Genomic DNA, 17520 nt, shown 5'->3' with positions numbered 1-17520 from the left:
CATCGTGTACTGCTGGTATTGTTGATCCAGCATTATGTATGTGGCTCTCAAATAGCAATGCCCATCCAACGAATGCATCATGAATAAAGAGTGGTTCTCTGCTTGAGGCAACGTGAATTCTACATTACCAATCAAACACATACCCATACACTATCTGTTTTATTTCATTGTGCATGCCCCTCGTAACTTTCTAACCCGGCTGTGAAGGCATCAAGCATGGTCCGTGCGCATCATTTTTTATTCAGCTCGACACTCCACAGAATCCAAATGCGATATGGAGCCACCACTATTGCCATACACAAATCTTGACGCACCTTCACTATTGGATGTTGTATACTTACTTACCTTCCTCAAGGCAAACATGACCATGATCCATTTGTGCAACAATCTGTCAAGGACGCTCGTGTAACTACCACGTGTCATTACACTCAGCAGCTCTTCATCTTTCCGTTAATGCAGCCGACACCATCCACTAGAAAAAGCAGCTCCATCACGCTTACAGCATAGGTAAACATAAAGGTGCCTGTATCTCCAAACGTTACAATGAAATGTGGGGTTTTTATTAGAGCAATGGCCCGGTTTGCCAACAGCACCTTGTGTGAAAGTTTCACGTTCAATGTCCCAACTAGCCCCAAAAAAATTTTGGTCGTTGTCGTCGAAGAGGTCGACCCCCAGATCCAGTTTGGCCGGTAGCGACATTGCGAAATATGGGATTGGCAAGCTTGATCGTGAAACTTTCACACAAGGTGCTGTTGGCCAAGCCGAGCTCATTGCTCTAATAAAAACCCCACATTTCACCGTAACGTTTGGAGATACAGGCACCTTTATGTTTGTAAGCGTGATGCTATATAAAGAGTGGTCTTTGTTCATTGTCAAGTAGCTAGACCCTGACAGAGCAAAAGATGCAGAGGGTCGTGTTGTGTAACACAGCTACGTTTGCATGAATGAAAGGGTCAATGTATAATTACTTTATGGATCATCTAGGAACAGGCATGTATTGCTAGCTAACGGCCACTTTTATCCAATCATCATTGTTGCGAGATCCACTGTATGGGAACGATGCCCCTGCTCTAGACATTCATTTCCATGATTAAAGTAGGTTGATTCGAGCTGATTTGACTGAGCTGCGGTCAAAGAGAGATTACATCACTCTGGACATAAAGCACGCTCGATGTAGCTCAACCGATGTAACCTTGTGTGAGCGTAACTCAACCAAATCAGCTCGGATCAACCTACTTTAATCATGGAAATGAATGTCTAGAGCAGGAGCATCGTCCACCTACAATAGAATGCACAAAAGTTGGGAATGCACAAAAGTGGCTATTAGCTGCCAACGTATGACATAAAAGTGAGGGTTGCGTACCTGTCATGTGTCGTCCCTGAAGTCCTGACTTTTTAGCTGATTTACCCAAAGAGGTCCTTCTGCATCTTTGGCTCTCCAGGGTCTAGATACTTTACATTAAACAAAGACCACTTCTCGTATAGCATCACGCTTACAAACATAAAGGTGCCTGTATCTCCAAACTTTACAATGAAACGTGGGGTTTTGAATAGAGCAATGTGCTCGGCTTGGCCAACAGCACCTTGTGTGAAAGTTTCGCGTTCAATGTCGCAAACAGCCCAAAAAATATTTTTTGGTCGTCGTCGACGAAGAGGTCGACCCCCAGATCCAGTTTGGCTGGTAGCGACATTGCGAAATCTGGGATTGGCAAGCTTGATCATGAAACTTGCACCCGAGGTGCAGTTGGCCAAGCCGAGCACATTGCTCTATTCAAAACCACACGTTTCATTGTAAAGTTTGGAGATACAGGCACCTTTATGTTTTACATATGCTGTAATCGTGATGTTATATGGAAGGTTGTTGTTGTTCATTGTCAAGTGGTATGACTATAATAGTGCCAGAGATGCAGAACGGCCTGCATGTGTAACGAAGTTGAGGGACGGGACTTGAGGGCAATCCTATTGGTTGAGAAATGCATGATCGATCCTTCGCCTGCCTGCCCACAGAGAGATCCGCCTATGATGGCCCGTATGGGATGGTTCGTCCTTATTCAAGGTTGCATAAGATAGGGCTGGCTGAAAATTGTCATAGGTAAATAGGTATGTTCATGTACCCGTGTCTCATTGTATTACAGGTTACAGCTCACTCTTTCTTGAACATGATGAATTAAGCTTCGAATGGACCACCAAACTTATGTACATAACAAACACAATATTGACCATCATCACTCTCGAGTTTATTATCTTTTCAATACAAACGTCCAAGAAACCTTATCACTGCATTCGTCTAGAACAAAAGCATCTCGATACAATGATGTAAATGATCCAACCTCGTTTCCCGACCTTCAAATTCATGTTCCCCCTTTCGATCCAGAAACCAATACGTGATCCGCACGCATCTTGCACATTTACGCTGGTAGTACGATACCCTTCTAAATATTGCGTTGAACTCAATCTTCATTCAATAAAAAAAGTCGATGCATATGTAGCATACGGTAGTGTGGGTGTTTATCAAGTAAAGACGACAAAGGAAGAGCATTGTAAATTGGATAAGATACGGGTGGATCATATAATAAGGGTCAACAGGGATAACTGCGTCGTTGTATTCTTGGCTGCTGCCATCATAAACATCCTTCATCCATGGTTGCAAAATAGCTGCTGGGTGCATTGTCTCGAGGACACCAATATCATCCATGGTTGTAAAGCACCTTTTCCTCAAAGATAAAAGCCCTCTCGACAATCCCATCCAATGCATCATCATCCTCAGCCGTGTCCACATGTTTGATCCATCTTTTCATGCTGACGACGAGCTGAGTAACCAAAGCAACATTCCAGGATTCCTTTCTCATCGCTGCACTTGATTGCAACCACCCATCATAACCATTTCAAGTCCAATATTGCTGCTGATCCTTCTCCATTGGTCGATCCCTTTCTTGGTCCTTTTCCATCGCAGCTCAACAAGGTGATGATTGCTTGTATTGCGCCGTATTGATATGGCATCATCCATAAGAGCCGATGTGTATTGAAAGCAAGTTGCTACACGTAAAAAAGCTGCCTCCATACAATGGCCATCTGCTGTTCACGTAAAAAAGGCTGCAAGTAAAGGATGCTGTTTGAGACCTTGCGAATGGCAGCTGCTGTTACGTTTGGTCGTGGAAGAGGAGCGTGCAAGAGCGTGTGTTGTAGTAGAGTGACAAGGTTGTGAACACTGCTTGAGACAATGGAACGAATAGCAACTGCTGGAATGAATGCTGTTACGTTTGATCGTGGTAGATGGGTGTAACAAGAGAAGGTGAAGTGTTAAGGAACGCGGGTGCTGTAGTGGGGTGTACACGCCATGGACTTCTCATTCAGTCAAAGGCAATCGGATCAAGGCAGTTGTAGGATTGACATGATGGGTTGAAGCAGGACAATCGTTCGAAGCTGGTAGTTGTATTTGAATGGGGTCAACAGATGAGAATGGGAGGAAGAGACAAGAAGTTGTGGGAGTGGAAGGAGTGGAAATTTAAGTAGGTTGGCCTGTGAGACACACTGCCATACAAATGCATGAACACTGTACATCAATCCTTGATATTGAGATTGCCCCTCTCGAACCTGAAACTTTCACACAAGATGCTCTTGGCCAAGCCTCAAGCATCCTTTTTACTATATAGTGTATGGTACAATACCAAGTCCACCTTGCATACATACACCAACCATACTTTCGCCATCATTTTCCCACCAATAAGAAGAAATCATTCGTACAATCTCAAAAGACCAATACTGTAAAAATGTATGTGATTAAAGCAAATGATTTGATTTATTGTAACAATGATGACTGTAAATTCTTGGAGGGTAGAATAGTTTTCTTTGGGTGCATTAGAAAAGATTGTTGGGAAGAAAGTTAGCCTCGCCAATTTGGATCTGGACACCGGGATAATTGAGAACGCCCAGTCTGGCAGTTGTGGCGATCATTTTGGCTAAGTTGTCGACGCTGGTGTTGCGCGGGATCACTTCGACCTCAAAGAGAGGCTCACGACGGAAATCCACCATTACTTCATAGTTTATCGAAATATGCCGGCCTGCTGGAAATGGATGAGGTGTCTCCATAATCAAATTTCTAAGCGCATTAATAATCGCCACTCTAGTATCTTCTACAAGATCACCAATGAGGACTTGGATCGCTTTCAAATGAAATGGAGCAGCATGGGTCAGCTTGTGGGGGTTGAGCAAATACTCAGTTAACCGTTGAGATAGATTAATACTATCTGGATAGTAGCGTTCGTGGCGTCGACTATGAGGATATCCGAGCAAAAGCTTCATATCATTGTTTAACGGCCTGACATGATTAAAGAATTGTTCAAAGTCGTCTAGATCTGGCGGTGGTGCTTCCTCAGGTCCTTCTTCCTCCTCAGGTCCTTCCTCCTCAGGTGATTCTTCTTCAGGTGATTCTTCTTCAGGCGTTTCTTCTTCAGGCGTTTCTTCTTCAGGTGATTCTTCTTCAGGTGTTCCTTCCACAGGTGTTCCTTCCTCAGGTGTTCCTTCCACAGGTGTTCCTTCCTCAGGTGTTCCTTCCACAGGTTCTAGAATGATTGGCTGAAAGCCAGCTTGAGCATTCGGACCAGCTTCTGCTTCAGCAACATTATCCTCAGCATCGTCCATGAGCTCTATAGGAAGCTCCAACATCATTGGATCAGCTAATACGAGCTGGTGAACCCTAGTCGCTCTATCAGCTAAATCATCTTCGTATTGTACCATTCGTCGGGCAGCGCTTTGGATGAGATTGGTGAAACGTTGTGGTCTCTCCCTGTTAGGATTGGCGAGAAGGCATGTATGTGCATGGCTTTGTACTGATGTAGGATTAACATCAGCGAAAAGGCCGCAAGGACAACGAAAGACACCATGTTTATAGTCTTCGCCCGGCACACTGCGGTGTACCCATGTTTGCCATGCTTTAGAATATAATTGTTTTAGTGAAAATCTAACACGAAAAATGACCATGATGCATACCTCCTTGGGCCAAAAAAGTTAGTAAGCACTTGGACTGATGTCTTGTCATATGATAGGTTCTATCAAAACACCCTCGTGCACAATTATAAACCATTTTCAGAATGATGATGGAAGCAGGGAGATAGTGAAATGTGATTAAAGATTGTATGGATGATAGTAGAAAGGAGGTTTTTGTATTCTTCTTCAAGCAAAGTCTTTTATACACTGAAAAAGGCGATGGATTATGGCATCGCTCATAGTAGTTACTATATTGTACTCTGAACAATGCACCATCGAACATTCTTATTAGAGGCACCAAAAGAGGACGAAGAAGCAGCACAATCGTTAGCCTTGCGAAAGTGGTGGTGATGACCTATTTCATATATTGTATGGGATTGGTGCTCTTTGTCGTGGTCATTTTACTGTACTATTTCGGCAAAGAAGCAAACGTAGCGGGAAGCAATGTTTACATGTGGACACCCTAGAATGGTACATAATGGCGCTTGCTGCTCAAAATGGTTGGCTCTTTATATGATGTCCATTGTGGTTGTAAGACGCAGGTTCAGAAACGCATAATGAATGTTGATCAGGTGATAAAAGCAAGATGGCGGGGGTTGGGGGGGGAATCCCAAACCTTTTTTCTCAAAATACTGCTTTCGACAAGATACATTCTTCATATCAGACACGTGGTAATGGGCTCTTTCTTTAGATGCTTATCAAAAAGGAGAGTTCTTCGTGTTCTCTTGTTCATTGTTGGATATTGCTTTTGTTGTGCTACTACAGCAATCAAACTCTGTGTGTGAATAAGGGAAATTGAGCAAAACGATGAATGGGTAGCGTATACGCAATTCGGGTGATAACTCAAGTTGAATGCATTAAGATCAAAGAGAAGCGAGAGAAATAGCGAAAGCTCAATGGCGTCATTGCCACACGATGTCAACGAGTTGTTACACAGGCGTGATGCGTTCTTCCAAACAATGCTGTAGTACCAGCTCGGTTCTATTTAATTACAATCTCCAGCAAAACGTAATCGGGAATAAAAATTCTATGTACATAGGGTGGGTTCACGTGCTCGCAATCTTCAATACTCTGACACATGCATCGATGGTGTCACTCGTCTCGCCAACAGCACTGCAGCATGCCTCGAATCCTGGATGCCAATCATAATCCTTGATCGTGAGCTCTGCCAACGCCTTGAACAAAACCAATGTCATCATGTAAGCTTGTGATCCATCCAGTACCACCATGGACGCGTCATTGAATTTGAACGTTTGTATCAGATCAATCAAATCATCCTCAAGCTTGTTCTCGAATCCAATTTGTGCACGTATAACAGAAAACCTAAAGGGGGTTTGTCCATGAACAACCTCATCCGTGAATATCCCATCCATCTACCTCAACTTACGTTTCAAGTATCTTTTCACTAAAGATTTGGCCACGCATCAATGCTGATTCATCATTTTGTCCGTGCTGCTGTTCTTGGATCAAAATCTCCCTCACATCCACAGTATCCGTATGCCTCAACTGATCAAAGTAACGTCGCGTCGCTTTGGTGGTTAATCGATCCGTCATCGTCCATATCTTGCCAAAGAGAGACATTTCAGGTAATTGAGCCTTTTTCTTCTTGACAGGCGGTTTGGGTACGACCATCTTGATCACCTTTTCCTTTGTTGAAGAGGATGTGTCGTTGGTATTCGGTGAAGTTGATGAGGAGGAGGGTGCTCCAACAGGTGATGGTTGTACTTTTTGCTTAGAAGGACGTCGACTCGATGATGATGATGGCGGCTTTGGTGGTTGTGGTGCATTTCTTTCAATCTCGGTAGGTTGATCCAATTTGAGATCCTTGAGTTTCATCATTGTATCCATAGCATCTTCCAGCAATGTCTCTTCATCCTTGGTGTCCATGGCAACAGTTTCTTGTTGTCGAGGTGGCTGTTTTGTTTGCTGTTGTTGCTGCAATATGATGGTTGTTGGTTGCTGGTTGTTGCGTTTTACATCGATCCGATAACCTTCAATTGCATCATGTACGCCTGAAATAGGTGTTTCAGAATCCATCACAATCGCATCATCATGCTCCACGATTCGTAACTCGGTGTGTTCTCCTCCAGCTGTTGCTGCTGGTACATTGGCCAAGAGTTGTTGCACGTAGCTTTGTCGTATCTCATGTCCTGAATGCTTCGTTTGATTGTTCTTTTGTTGCTCATTCGCCAATACTTTTCTATGTACAATGAAAACACGTTTTAGCTATCCAATCGTGATAATACAACACAATGAAAATAAAACTTACTTGACATCTTGATCCAACCGAATGATATGTACATTGGGTACAGCTTGCATATCACGTACCCACACAGGGTCTTCAGAGAGCTGCATGCGAAAGTACTTGCTTCGTTGAAGGCACGCCTCCGAACAAAACGACGCCAATTCAGACTGATCGAACACCTTGCGTCTCGAGAGTGAAATGTGGTAACGAGGTTGGTCCTTTTGAGGCGTATTGTCGCAGAGAGGATAGCCACACCAATCTTGTACAGCACGTTCTTCAACGATCTCATCGTACGTTTGTGGTTGAAGGATCGTTGCAGCTTGTCGCAGCAACGAGGATGGCGCCTTTGGAATTGAAAAGATCTTTTCTTGCCAGGAAAACACCAATTGCTGCATACGCGCCCGATGCTGGACACTCTCCTTCATGACCTTTTCTTTGGCATTGTTGTTGTTGTTGTTGTTGTTGGTGGAAGTGGGAGGTCGTTTCTTTTTCAGAGCTGGTTTTGGGCCCATGGTTGTTGGGTGTTATGCAAAGAGGAAAGGAGCTTCGCTGACTCTCAATCATGTGTGAAATTTGACATTTGATTCCCATTGACGTGATATCCCAAAGCCGATAAGTACCTCAGCGAGTACAAGAAGGAGCCAATGTAAGAGAACAAATACAAACAAATAAAAAGATGAGAGATAGAACAGGGACCCTTCCTCCTTCAACTAAATGAACATCATCGCCATCATCATTGACCCCATATGTAGTAGAAGACGTCATCCACTTTTCTCAACCCCCACACTGATAGCTCCAGCAATCGTAATTAGACAAATGATACATTTCATTTCATACAAAATAAACTCTAGCGATTGTTTTGGTTGCCCTTGTCCATGTTAAAGGCATCGCCGACCTTGTTCTTAGCATCTTGCCACATTTCGTTGGCCTTGGCTTCCATTTCTTGGAACTTGCCGGTTTGACGCTGGCTTTGGCCTTCGCCTTGCATCTTTTGGCTGCCCATCATGTTGCCGGCAGTCTCCTTGAGATTGCCCATGCCTTGGTTCATACCAGCGTTTGCGCGATTGTTTGGATCCATGTTGATTGGTTATACATCCACCTATTCACATCTAGTATGATATTTATATTCATTAGTAAAGTATTAAGCGAGGGAAATATCTCCAACAATGCTTGTCTCGGACCTGCACTTAAATGTATACATCCTCGCCAAATTAAGTCAAACAAACAATATGCTGCTGTGATACAATAGACAATGCATACCTTGGTGGATGCCTACAATGCAAAAATAGTATAATGGAAACAGTTTCAAGGTCATTAAAGAAACCATGTGATTAGCGGTCTCATCATCATTGTATGAATAGGATCATATCCTGTAAACCTGGTTATAAGGCCATTGTGATGGGAATGAAATTAGGAGCACGAGCACATGTGCTATTCTGTGATGTCTCATAAGATGTTCTTTTGTGCTTAGCGAACGTTGTCTCGCGTGTGGCATCTCGATGTGCACAAAGCCGTGAATAACAACAGGATGACAGATCAGCCAATACATCATGTATATCTAAAAAAGCGTTTTGGATACGAGAATACAATAATCTGTTGCAATGATGCGAGCGAGTAATAGATTGCTGGGTTCGAGGTTATAGTTAACTTGGATCTTTCGATAAGGGGACATGATGAAATTATATAGCACAATCAGCAAGCGGGTATCTTTAAGCAGAGCGAGGATGCAACAATGATTATAGATGACAAAAGAAAAGAGACAGCGAATCAAAGTGATCATGTTATAGATACAAGCATGTCATGTACGTATTAAAGACACAGCAATAGGTTTTTTCATTAGAGGATAAATGTCATTGTTGGATAATGGGTACCACGCACTATGCTAATTGACACGTCGGGAATTCAAGTCGACGACGACGACGCAGGGGTTGGATTGTTCACCAGCGCAGCAAAGAGTATAGTGGGTTAAAGTCTATACACCGCAGTCACGAGCGCGCCCCCTGCTAAAAACTCTGCTTGGCAAAGGGGTCCTTGTCCTCTTTCACTACATTACTAAAATGTTTGGCATGCGCAAGTTCAACGCTCCCTTCCTCCGTCCCGCTGCTCCTTTCATCGCTGGTGGTCTTACCGTCTTCTTCCTTGTTGCCAAGATGCAAACCGCCATGATTAACAGTAAGCCATCGCTCTTCTTCTTCTTGTTGGAGTGACCAAAAGAAAAACAACCCAAAGCAACCCCGTATTCATTCGTGTTTTCTTTTTCAATTAGGCGACGAATACAAGAACGACCCCAGAAACCCTGCTTGTACGTATGAAAAAGATACGAATGTTGGATTGGGAGAATTCATGTATGCTAACCACGGTATTGTTTTGCGTTATTCTAGTGGCTGCTGGCAAGAAGGCTCACTAAGTGGTGCTTCCATCGTTATCTCGTCCCGGAATATACTATTGTTCAAAACTTCATATGTACGCCAAAATAAAGGCCAGCATGTTAGAAAACTATACGTTGGAATGTTTAGAGGGGATACGCATATCAAAGGTAATGGGCAAATGGGGCATCTTCAGTAGACACCAAAAAGAGGAATGGTTTTTGAGCAACACGAAGCCATTGTTGAAAGAAGGATGATGATGATTGCTACCATGCCATCATTGCAAGTAGATAAGGGGTATATCGAATGCATCGAGTTACGTGCTATTGGTGTCTGTCAACTTACACAGCAGACTTTCAACGACGACATGCAGCTGCTTGTAATCTCTTATCCGATCATGTTGATGAGTGGGTGACTTTGACCTTATTTACTGGCACTGCAAAGGATGAACCAATTGAGCATCTACACCTTCAACTTCATTGTCACGACCTATCACTACTACGCATGTACTTTTTGGAATTCCATAGACGTTTCGAAAAGACATCTTACAATAAAAGAACACGTTTATATATAAGGTGGTGACGACCATCCATTTATTCATTCTTTGACATACGTATCTTGATTCATGTTGATTCTTTCAGTCATTTGGCACATACCATGGCTTATTGAACTATTCAGCCCATTGTTGTTGTGATCACCTTTTAAAGAAAATGCGCATGAAAAGTAAGAGACAATCAAGTTACGGCACATGCTTATGTATAGCAGAGCTGCTTCCATGCAACGTCTCTCCGAAAACAGCTGGCTGAGAAGTTGCATATGATCTTGAGCTTGACACCCACCACCCGCTATTTCTTTAAAGACGTCCCTTTCCAGAATGGACGCTCCCATCGTGTACTACAACCGTGCAGAATACATTGAAACGGTAATCTCATAGCTCTCTGTCTCTGTCTCTTTTATTTCATCTCATGTTGGTTTCCTAGGATACAGGCAACAAGGTTTCCCGCGCATCCGTCATTTGTGGTAGTCAAAACATTATCCTTGGAGGCAAGGTCAGCAGTATACGTATACTCTCGTCATGGGACGTCCATTCACGCTGTGTCTTTCAGTAGACTATTATACAAACCGAATGTGTGATTCGCGGTGATCTTCGGCGGACGGGTGGTGGCCATGCTGTTGTAGTTGCTATTGGACGCTATTGCCTTCTTTCCAAGGGATCTATTATACGACCACCTTACAAGACTTACAAAGGGTATATACATACATACATGGACGTTATGGGGTTGAATGGCATACACTGATGGTACTCTTTGTTTGCAGCATTTTCAGCTATTATCCTATGAAGATTGGTGATCATGTTACTATTGGCGAGGGAAGCATCATTGAAGCTGCCACCATCGGCTCGTATGTGACCATAGGAAAAAACTGCATCATTGTAAGTTTGTATATGAAGAAGGGGGTAAAAAGGGATCTAGTGTTTGCTTATATTTCATATAGGGCCGGTTTGCCATCATCAAAGATTGCTGTTGCATTACCGACAATACTGTGATCCCGCCTAATACTGTAGTGCCTTCATTTTCGGTGTACTCTGGATCACCAGGTAAAGGAAGGAGACATGTGGGCACAATGATAGCTAAGACAAGATGCTTGATTCTAGGTACATTTCAAGATGAATTACCAGAATGCACTCAGGAATTATACGAAAAGAGGACAAAAGACTATTATGCAAAGTTTACAGCCAAAGATTGAATAAACGGGGATTGTTTGTGAGCTTTCAAATGGATGGATGAATGGGATGGTGGCAAACAGGTATATTTCCCTTGGACCCTTTTTACTTTTTATTCTGCATTTCCCTTTCCCTTTCTCTTTATTTGGATGAAGCATGGTATGGCTGTTGATATTTTCTTTACTCGCGTGCACAGCGGTGGTCGTCTTTGCAAATGACAGTCAACAGCTCTTTTTACCCAATACATACGTTGTCGAGTTTCAACAACCCCATCATGATGATGGTCTATTTCAACGGTTGGCCGAACACAAGATTGAACATCATCTACGACATCGATATGATATGATGAATGCCATTTCGCTATCGTTCAACACATCCAATGACGCTACTCGTTTCTTTAACCTTATGCGACAAGACATACATCGCACATGGCCTGTGGTATGTGCATAGTGAGGCAAAATGAGATAGGTAGGATGAATTGGTAATCATTATCATCGTACATAGAACGCCGTTGCACGCCCAAATGCAAAACTACTTCACGTTGGAAAAAAGCCAGCAACAGGACTCTTCAACTATTACAATGATACGGGTGTCACTCAATTGCGTGAGGAGCTAGGGTAAGCATCAATGAACAATTTACTACCATGGTGGATCATTGATGACGATGATTAGGTTGACAGGTCGAGACATCAAAGTTGGAATTATTGATAGTGGTAAGCATAATAGCTAGCAAATTCGGGGTGGGACGCACCTATCTCATGCAAGATTTATAGGACTCGATTATACACATCCCAGCTTGGGTGGATGCTTTGGGAGTCAATGCCGCGTCGCTTTTGGATATGATTTTGTTGGAGATGATTACACAGGCGATAACCAACCTATACCCGATGGCGATCCTATGGATTGTAATGGACACGGAACGCATGTTGCCGGTATCATTGGTGCTGATGATAAGGAATTTCAATTTACAGGCGTTGCTCCTGATGGTAGGTTTAGTATGGTATGGGGATCCTAATAGCCTACCTTGCTCATGTTGTGTCAATAGTCACCTTTGGAGCCTATCGAATCTTTGGATGTTCTGGTAGCAGCGCGGATGATGTGATTATGAAAGCAATGGAACAAGCATACTATGACGGCATGGATGTGATCAACCTATCGTTAGGCGATTTGGGATGGGCGGATTCGCCAGCGTCCGTTTTGGCAGACGTACTCACTCTGAAAGGCATGATGGTGGTAGCAGCTGCTGGTAATGAAGGCGACAAAGGCATGTTTCAAGTGGGAGCACCTTCGTTAGGCCGACATGCTCTTTCTGTGGCAAGCACCGATAACTCGATCACTTTGGCACACCCAATAAGGTACAATGATTTTCAAGTGGGTAAGTTACATATGTAAGATACCTTGGGAGGTATAATAGCTGAAGCTGATCATGGATTGGGGGCACGAATAGGATATTCAACTTCATCAGGGAAGCCATTGCCGGTTTCTGAAGGCGAGATTGTACCTGTATCCGATACTTTTATGCCACCTGATGATGCTTGCCAACCTGTACATTCGAATCATCTCTTGGGGAAGATTGCATTGATTGCACGTGGTGGATGTTATTTCTCTGAAAAGGTTTAAACGTGGCATTGGATTCTCTTTCTTTCCCTCTTACTCATGCAAGTATACTATTATCATAGGTCCAAAATGTACAGGCGGCTGGTGCTATAGCAGCCATTGTCTACAACAACAATCCAGGTCTCGTGAACCCATCTATCAATGACCCAACAATACGCATTCAATGTGGTGGTATTTCCAATGAGCAAGGGGAGTCATTGTTCAACATGACAATGGCCAATCCAGGGGTACAGTTTGAGTTGCCAAATGAAGATGTTCAATTCGAAATACCGACTGCAGGTAAGGCTGCCAACCTTTGTTTGAAAATACACGTACTCAACAACGACCTATAGGAACCATCAGTTCATATAGCTCATGGGGCTTAGGACCCGACTTGGGCGTCAAGCCTGATATTGCTGCACCTGGTGGGGAGATTTATTCAACTTATCTCATAAAAGAGGGAGGCTATGCAACTTTAAGGTATAAAGGATGAGGGATCATTTTTGACCAAGAGACGGCTTCTAATGGAAAATCAATCATAGTGGTACAAGCATGGCAAGCCCACATGTTGCTGGTATCATTGCGCTTTTGCAACAAGCCAAAGGTGGTGGTCGTAGCCTGCATCCAGAAGAATTACGTGCAACGCTCATTAATACTGGTGATCCACTAAGCCGATATCAATCTTCAGCATTTGAATCGGTTGCTCGTCAAGGTTCAGGTTTAATCAACGTCTACAAATCCATCCATGCCAGCACCAGAGTCACCCCTGAACAAATTGCATTGCGTGATCTATCACGACAAGCACCCAACAATGAATACTCATTCACTATTCACAATAATGGGCGTATGGCAGGCGATTACAAGATTACCCATGTCCCAGCAACCACTGTACAAGGCTACAGCAATGGTGATGATATGGCGCCACTGCAGCAACCTATCCAGCTCGATGATCCAGGGACACAAGCCATTGTAGAGAGCATATACCCCAACGAAGTCAGCATCCCAGCCAATGAAGCAGCCAATGTTACGGTGCGTCTACGTGCACCTGCTGATACTCAAGCGCCATCGGTGTATTCGGGTTATTTTAAGATTGCCAAGGAGAATGACGACGACAATGTACTTTACTTGCCGTATGCTGGTCTCTCTGTTGAATTGGGAAGCCTTCCTGTACTTTATGTCAACAGGTCTATGCCCATGGTGATGCTTGATACGGCAGGTGTTAGCAGCCGATCACCCGCTCTTATCCAGCTACAATTGATCCACCCTTCACCCTTGCTTCTCGTTACTGCGGTGGATGCCAAAAACACATCCCAGTCCTTTGGTATTATTCCTGGTGGCTATTGGGCATTTCTTGGAAGGAACAATGTCCATGATATCAATGATTCCATTCTTATGGCTTGGGCTGGCGATATTGCTACATCACCAGAGCAAGCAATGGCAGAGCAAAGCACAGCTGCAGCAGCAGGGTTGGCTGTCATGCAACCAAAACTCTTTCGATCCACCAAAAACGTTGATCATCAGCTGCATATGGAAGAGGAAGCCGCTTCAATACAAGATTTCAGCAATAATGGTAAACCATTACCCTCAGGAACCTACAAGCTTAAGGTGATGGCGTTGCATGCATTTGGGGATTATGAAAATGATGCAGACTATGACATTTGGTACTCGGACGAGATGTATATCAGAAACCACTAGCATACACTTGTATTTTGTCATCATCATCATTCAACAGGGTTTATATTCTCTTGCACGCGTGTTATATAAAATACTCCTCGTAACCATACTATCTATACAACGAACAATTCGATCACGTGGCAACTTGGTATAGGGGTCTTGTTTTTGGACCTTGATGATAATATAATCCAACATGATCCCGCCTTTAAAAAAGGAACCTGATTAGCATTGATCTTTTCTCAAGTAAAGTTCTTCCCCTCTTATCCAATTACCATTTTGATACCGTGGTGGAAGGGCTTGGATGGCGTCTTTGATGATGTTGATAATACAAGTCTCGAGCTTTACATCGTCTACAAGCAAGAACATGTCTGTACCGCCGCTGGTTGACTCGACGACCCATCCTTCCTTTAAAAGAGCTCCGATCGTATTCTTGAACAAAGTGCCAATATTTTGACTGGTAGCGGTTTCTTTTTGCTATCACAAGGCTCATGTCAATAGGCAAATTTAAACAAGCGTGAAAAGAAAAGAAAACGTACATGCTGTGTGATGACTTGCCGAGCCAGTGTATGAAGTGGTTTATGTCCTCGTGGCTTTGTTTTTGAAAAAGGCCCTTCACCCGATGTTGAGCGTAAGAATTCGAGCATCTCCTGCTTAAAGTACTTTTCATCCTTGACAATCGCGGCTTGTTGCTATGAGAAATGATCAGCAAGGCCCATTTCATCTTGCTTTGATTTGCCATCTTACCTGAGAGGACGCAAGAAAGTCCGTCCAATTCTCATCCATGTGCTGTTGCAGCTCCTTTTTGATCTCTTTTGTATCGTCGATGATGTCCTGGGGTATCATGGGTGGTTCAGCATAGGTGGTTTCAAGCAAACGGGCCGCCCATATATCATGCATCAATTGTCGGTTCTGATCGATAACATCTATACATAAAAAAGGTTTAAGTGGGGGTGTTTTCCATTAGAGAAGGTGATGTAAAGTATTACCAAGTCTTTGTATGTTGATCTGCCTCGCATCTCGAAAGTCATTAATACGTCCACGTACACACACGGTTGTTCCAAGTGCAAGCGGTTTGATAATTTTGCCTTGATTCTTCCATTGACAACATTGTAAGGTGCCAGTCGCATCATCCACTATTGGCATGAATGTGAGCATCACCTCAAAAGAATACGAGATCAACTTACATGTGTATATGATCGTGTTATAGGTTTGTTCCACCGATACAATCACTCCACACACCTCAGCATATCGTATAACGTGGCATTGGTTTAAGACATAGAGATCTGACACGCTGATCAGTCAACGATTCCCATATTGACATGCCGTGTTCATTGTACCTGGCTGATCGGGTAGCGGTTTCAAGTCGAGAATGGCCTTTGCAAAGAGCTTCAATGCAGTTGAGAATAAGGGATCGAGACCAAGAAGAGCTGAGTCGAAGAATGGGGGGTATTTGCTCATTGATAAAGAGGTATGTTGGCGTTTGCTCGAAGAAATCCAAATGCGGAAAGACCGCTTTACTGTACATGTCCCTTCCATCCCTCCCTTATCTTAAGAACAATGGTGGCAACCTTCTTTGATGACAAGTAACAAGCTCAAGCTCACGTGATCTATTCCACCCCTTATGAAGATCCACATCTCAATTTATACATTATAAACCTCCTTTGTTTTCCCAATGATGAATGATGGTCTACGCGATATTGTTTTTATTTCTATGATAATCCTAATTCTTTTTTGAGCCGTATTTATCAGTAAAGACATCGAGGCACTCCATTAACTCTTTATGCTTGGGGTTTGCTTGTACATTATCTGGTTTGTCCTGCATCGGTCGTTCCTGACGTACCCGGCTTGTGTTCCATAGGTCCTCAGCCTTCATGCCATTTGATGATGATAATAGCACATCACCCTCGGCGTCCTCACCACCAAGAATCGAAGGAATGGAAGAAACACCTGGTTTGTATGGGCTGACGACCACATGTGGCCTACCTTGTGGATCAATGGAAGCTTCTTCGACATAAAAGATGCGTTGTCGTCTGTCACCATGCAATCGAGGATTGGAAACGTAACGCTTAAAGCACAAGGCTACGACACCACCGATACCCACTGCATAACCTTCACGATCATTGTTGAGGAATCGACCTTGGACGGGGTAATTCATCTCCACTTGATGCTCACTGTAGGTTGGACCCACAACACCGGTTGCTGGGCTATCGTTGAAAGTAACACCAAGATATTCAAAGATTTGCTCCTTCTTCAACACCTTGTCTTGTAACTTTTGATGAAAATCAGGCGAGCGTTTGGCAGCTTGTTTGGCAAAGTGCTTAAACTGAGCAGGTGTCATAAGAGCCACATTGTGTTCAACATGTTCGGGCCGAGGAACCGGTTTCTTTGAGTTGACAAAGTTCTCCTTCCAACGACGCACAAACATAACCTGGTCGGTGCCCGATCGCCATGGCGTTTGATGTTCTGCCGTATCCAAATCGGAAATGGTCACAAATGGTGTGCGGATCACGCTGGGGAGGTTGCGCTTCAAGCCCCAATTGCCCTTTTGCTGATTCTCTCGAGAGACACAGTACACTTGAGCAAGCTTACGATCGTATCTCGCTAACCGTGAATTACGCAGAAGGCCTGCAAACGATTTCTCCATTCCTGGGTGTCGAAAAAAAGGAGGAGGGGTTGGTTGAGTGGGGTGGTGGGTGGTGTGTTGTATTGAAAGAGAGGAGGAAAGGGTGCTGGCAATCAAGGCAACAGTAACCTCAACTTTCGTGACTGACTTGCTCCACACATGTTTATTTTATGCCTCCTGATACAAAGATGTTTTATACAAGGGCAATCAATGGCTATAGCCATACTCCATAGAAACGTTCCCTTTATTCTTTGTAAATAAAGCTATCATTGTATTTGATCAAGAAGGAGAGAGAGACTCATAACCA

The 17520-nt window shown here is 43.6% G+C and overlaps 8 protein-coding genes across 8 annotated transcripts; 3 read left to right on the top strand and 5 right to left on the bottom strand.

Moving 5' to 3' along the window:
• Positions 1-3858: 3858 nt before the first annotated feature.
• On the bottom strand, positions 3859-4641 carry O0I10_010566 (uncharacterized protein; the record flags this gene model as incomplete). Its single annotated transcript, XM_058490545.1, has 1 exon — positions 3859-4641. The coding sequence occupies one exon, from the start codon at positions 4639-4641 to the stop codon at positions 3859-3861; it is 783 nt and encodes a 260-aa protein (XP_058338681.1).
• Positions 4642-6032: 1391 nt separating this feature from the next.
• O0I10_010565 (uncharacterized protein) lies at positions 6033-7743 on the bottom strand (the record flags this gene model as incomplete). Its single annotated transcript, XM_058490544.1, has 3 exons — positions 6033-6309; positions 6374-7186; positions 7256-7743. The coding sequence occupies 3 exons, from the start codon at positions 7741-7743 to the stop codon at positions 6033-6035; spliced, it is 1578 nt and encodes a 525-aa protein (XP_058338680.1).
• Positions 7744-8078: 335 nt separating this feature from the next.
• Positions 8079-8309, bottom strand: O0I10_010564 (uncharacterized protein; the record flags this gene model as incomplete). Its single annotated transcript, XM_058490543.1, has 1 exon — positions 8079-8309. The coding sequence occupies one exon, from the start codon at positions 8307-8309 to the stop codon at positions 8079-8081; it is 231 nt and encodes a 76-aa protein (XP_058338679.1).
• Positions 8310-9288: 979 nt separating this feature from the next.
• On the top strand, positions 9289-9638 carry O0I10_010563 (uncharacterized protein; the record flags this gene model as incomplete). Its single annotated transcript, XM_058490542.1, has 3 exons — positions 9289-9403; positions 9498-9533; positions 9613-9638. The coding sequence occupies 3 exons, from the start codon at positions 9289-9291 to the stop codon at positions 9636-9638; spliced, it is 177 nt and encodes a 58-aa protein (XP_058338678.1).
• An 833-nt stretch (positions 9639-10471) lies between these two features.
• Positions 10472-11343, top strand: O0I10_010562 (uncharacterized protein; the record flags this gene model as incomplete). The annotated part of the gene is made up of 6 exons (XM_058490541.1): positions 10472-10519; positions 10578-10646; positions 10707-10846; positions 10915-11029; positions 11092-11194; positions 11252-11343. The coding sequence occupies 6 exons, from the start codon at positions 10472-10474 to the stop codon at positions 11341-11343; spliced, it is 567 nt and encodes a 188-aa protein (XP_058338677.1).
• Positions 11344-11476: 133 nt separating this feature from the next.
• On the top strand, positions 11477-14611 carry O0I10_010561 (uncharacterized protein; the record flags this gene model as incomplete). The annotated part of the gene is made up of 9 exons (XM_058490540.1): positions 11477-11758; positions 11825-11937; positions 11993-12033; positions 12094-12306; positions 12366-12695; positions 12768-12934; positions 13000-13216; positions 13270-13396; positions 13459-14611. 9 exons carry the CDS (start codon positions 11477-11479, stop codon positions 14609-14611), a joined length of 2643 nt encoding a protein of 880 aa, XP_058338676.1.
• Positions 14612-14641: 30 nt separating this feature from the next.
• O0I10_010560 (uncharacterized protein) lies at positions 14642-16048 on the bottom strand (the record flags this gene model as incomplete). Its single annotated transcript, XM_058490539.1, has 7 exons — positions 14642-14793; positions 14863-15064; positions 15127-15279; positions 15335-15513; positions 15577-15723; positions 15775-15873; positions 15928-16048. The coding sequence occupies 7 exons, from the start codon at positions 16046-16048 to the stop codon at positions 14642-14644; spliced, it is 1053 nt and encodes a 350-aa protein (XP_058338675.1).
• Positions 16049-16310: 262 nt separating this feature from the next.
• On the bottom strand, positions 16311-17234 carry O0I10_010559 (uncharacterized protein; the record flags this gene model as incomplete). The annotated part of the gene is made up of 1 exon (XM_058490538.1): positions 16311-17234. One exon carries the CDS (start codon positions 17232-17234, stop codon positions 16311-16313), a length of 924 nt encoding a protein of 307 aa, XP_058338674.1.
• Between the last annotated feature and the right edge of the window lie 286 nt (positions 17235-17520).

The sequence above is a fragment of the Lichtheimia ornata genome (genome assembly GCF_029851405.1).
Source record: "Lichtheimia ornata isolate CBS 291.66 chromosome Unknown scaffold00072, whole genome shotgun sequence".
NCBI lineage: Eukaryota > Fungi > Mucoromycota > Mucoromycetes > Mucorales > Lichtheimiaceae > Lichtheimia > Lichtheimia ornata.
This window is presented reverse-complemented; position numbering and strand designations above follow the sequence as displayed.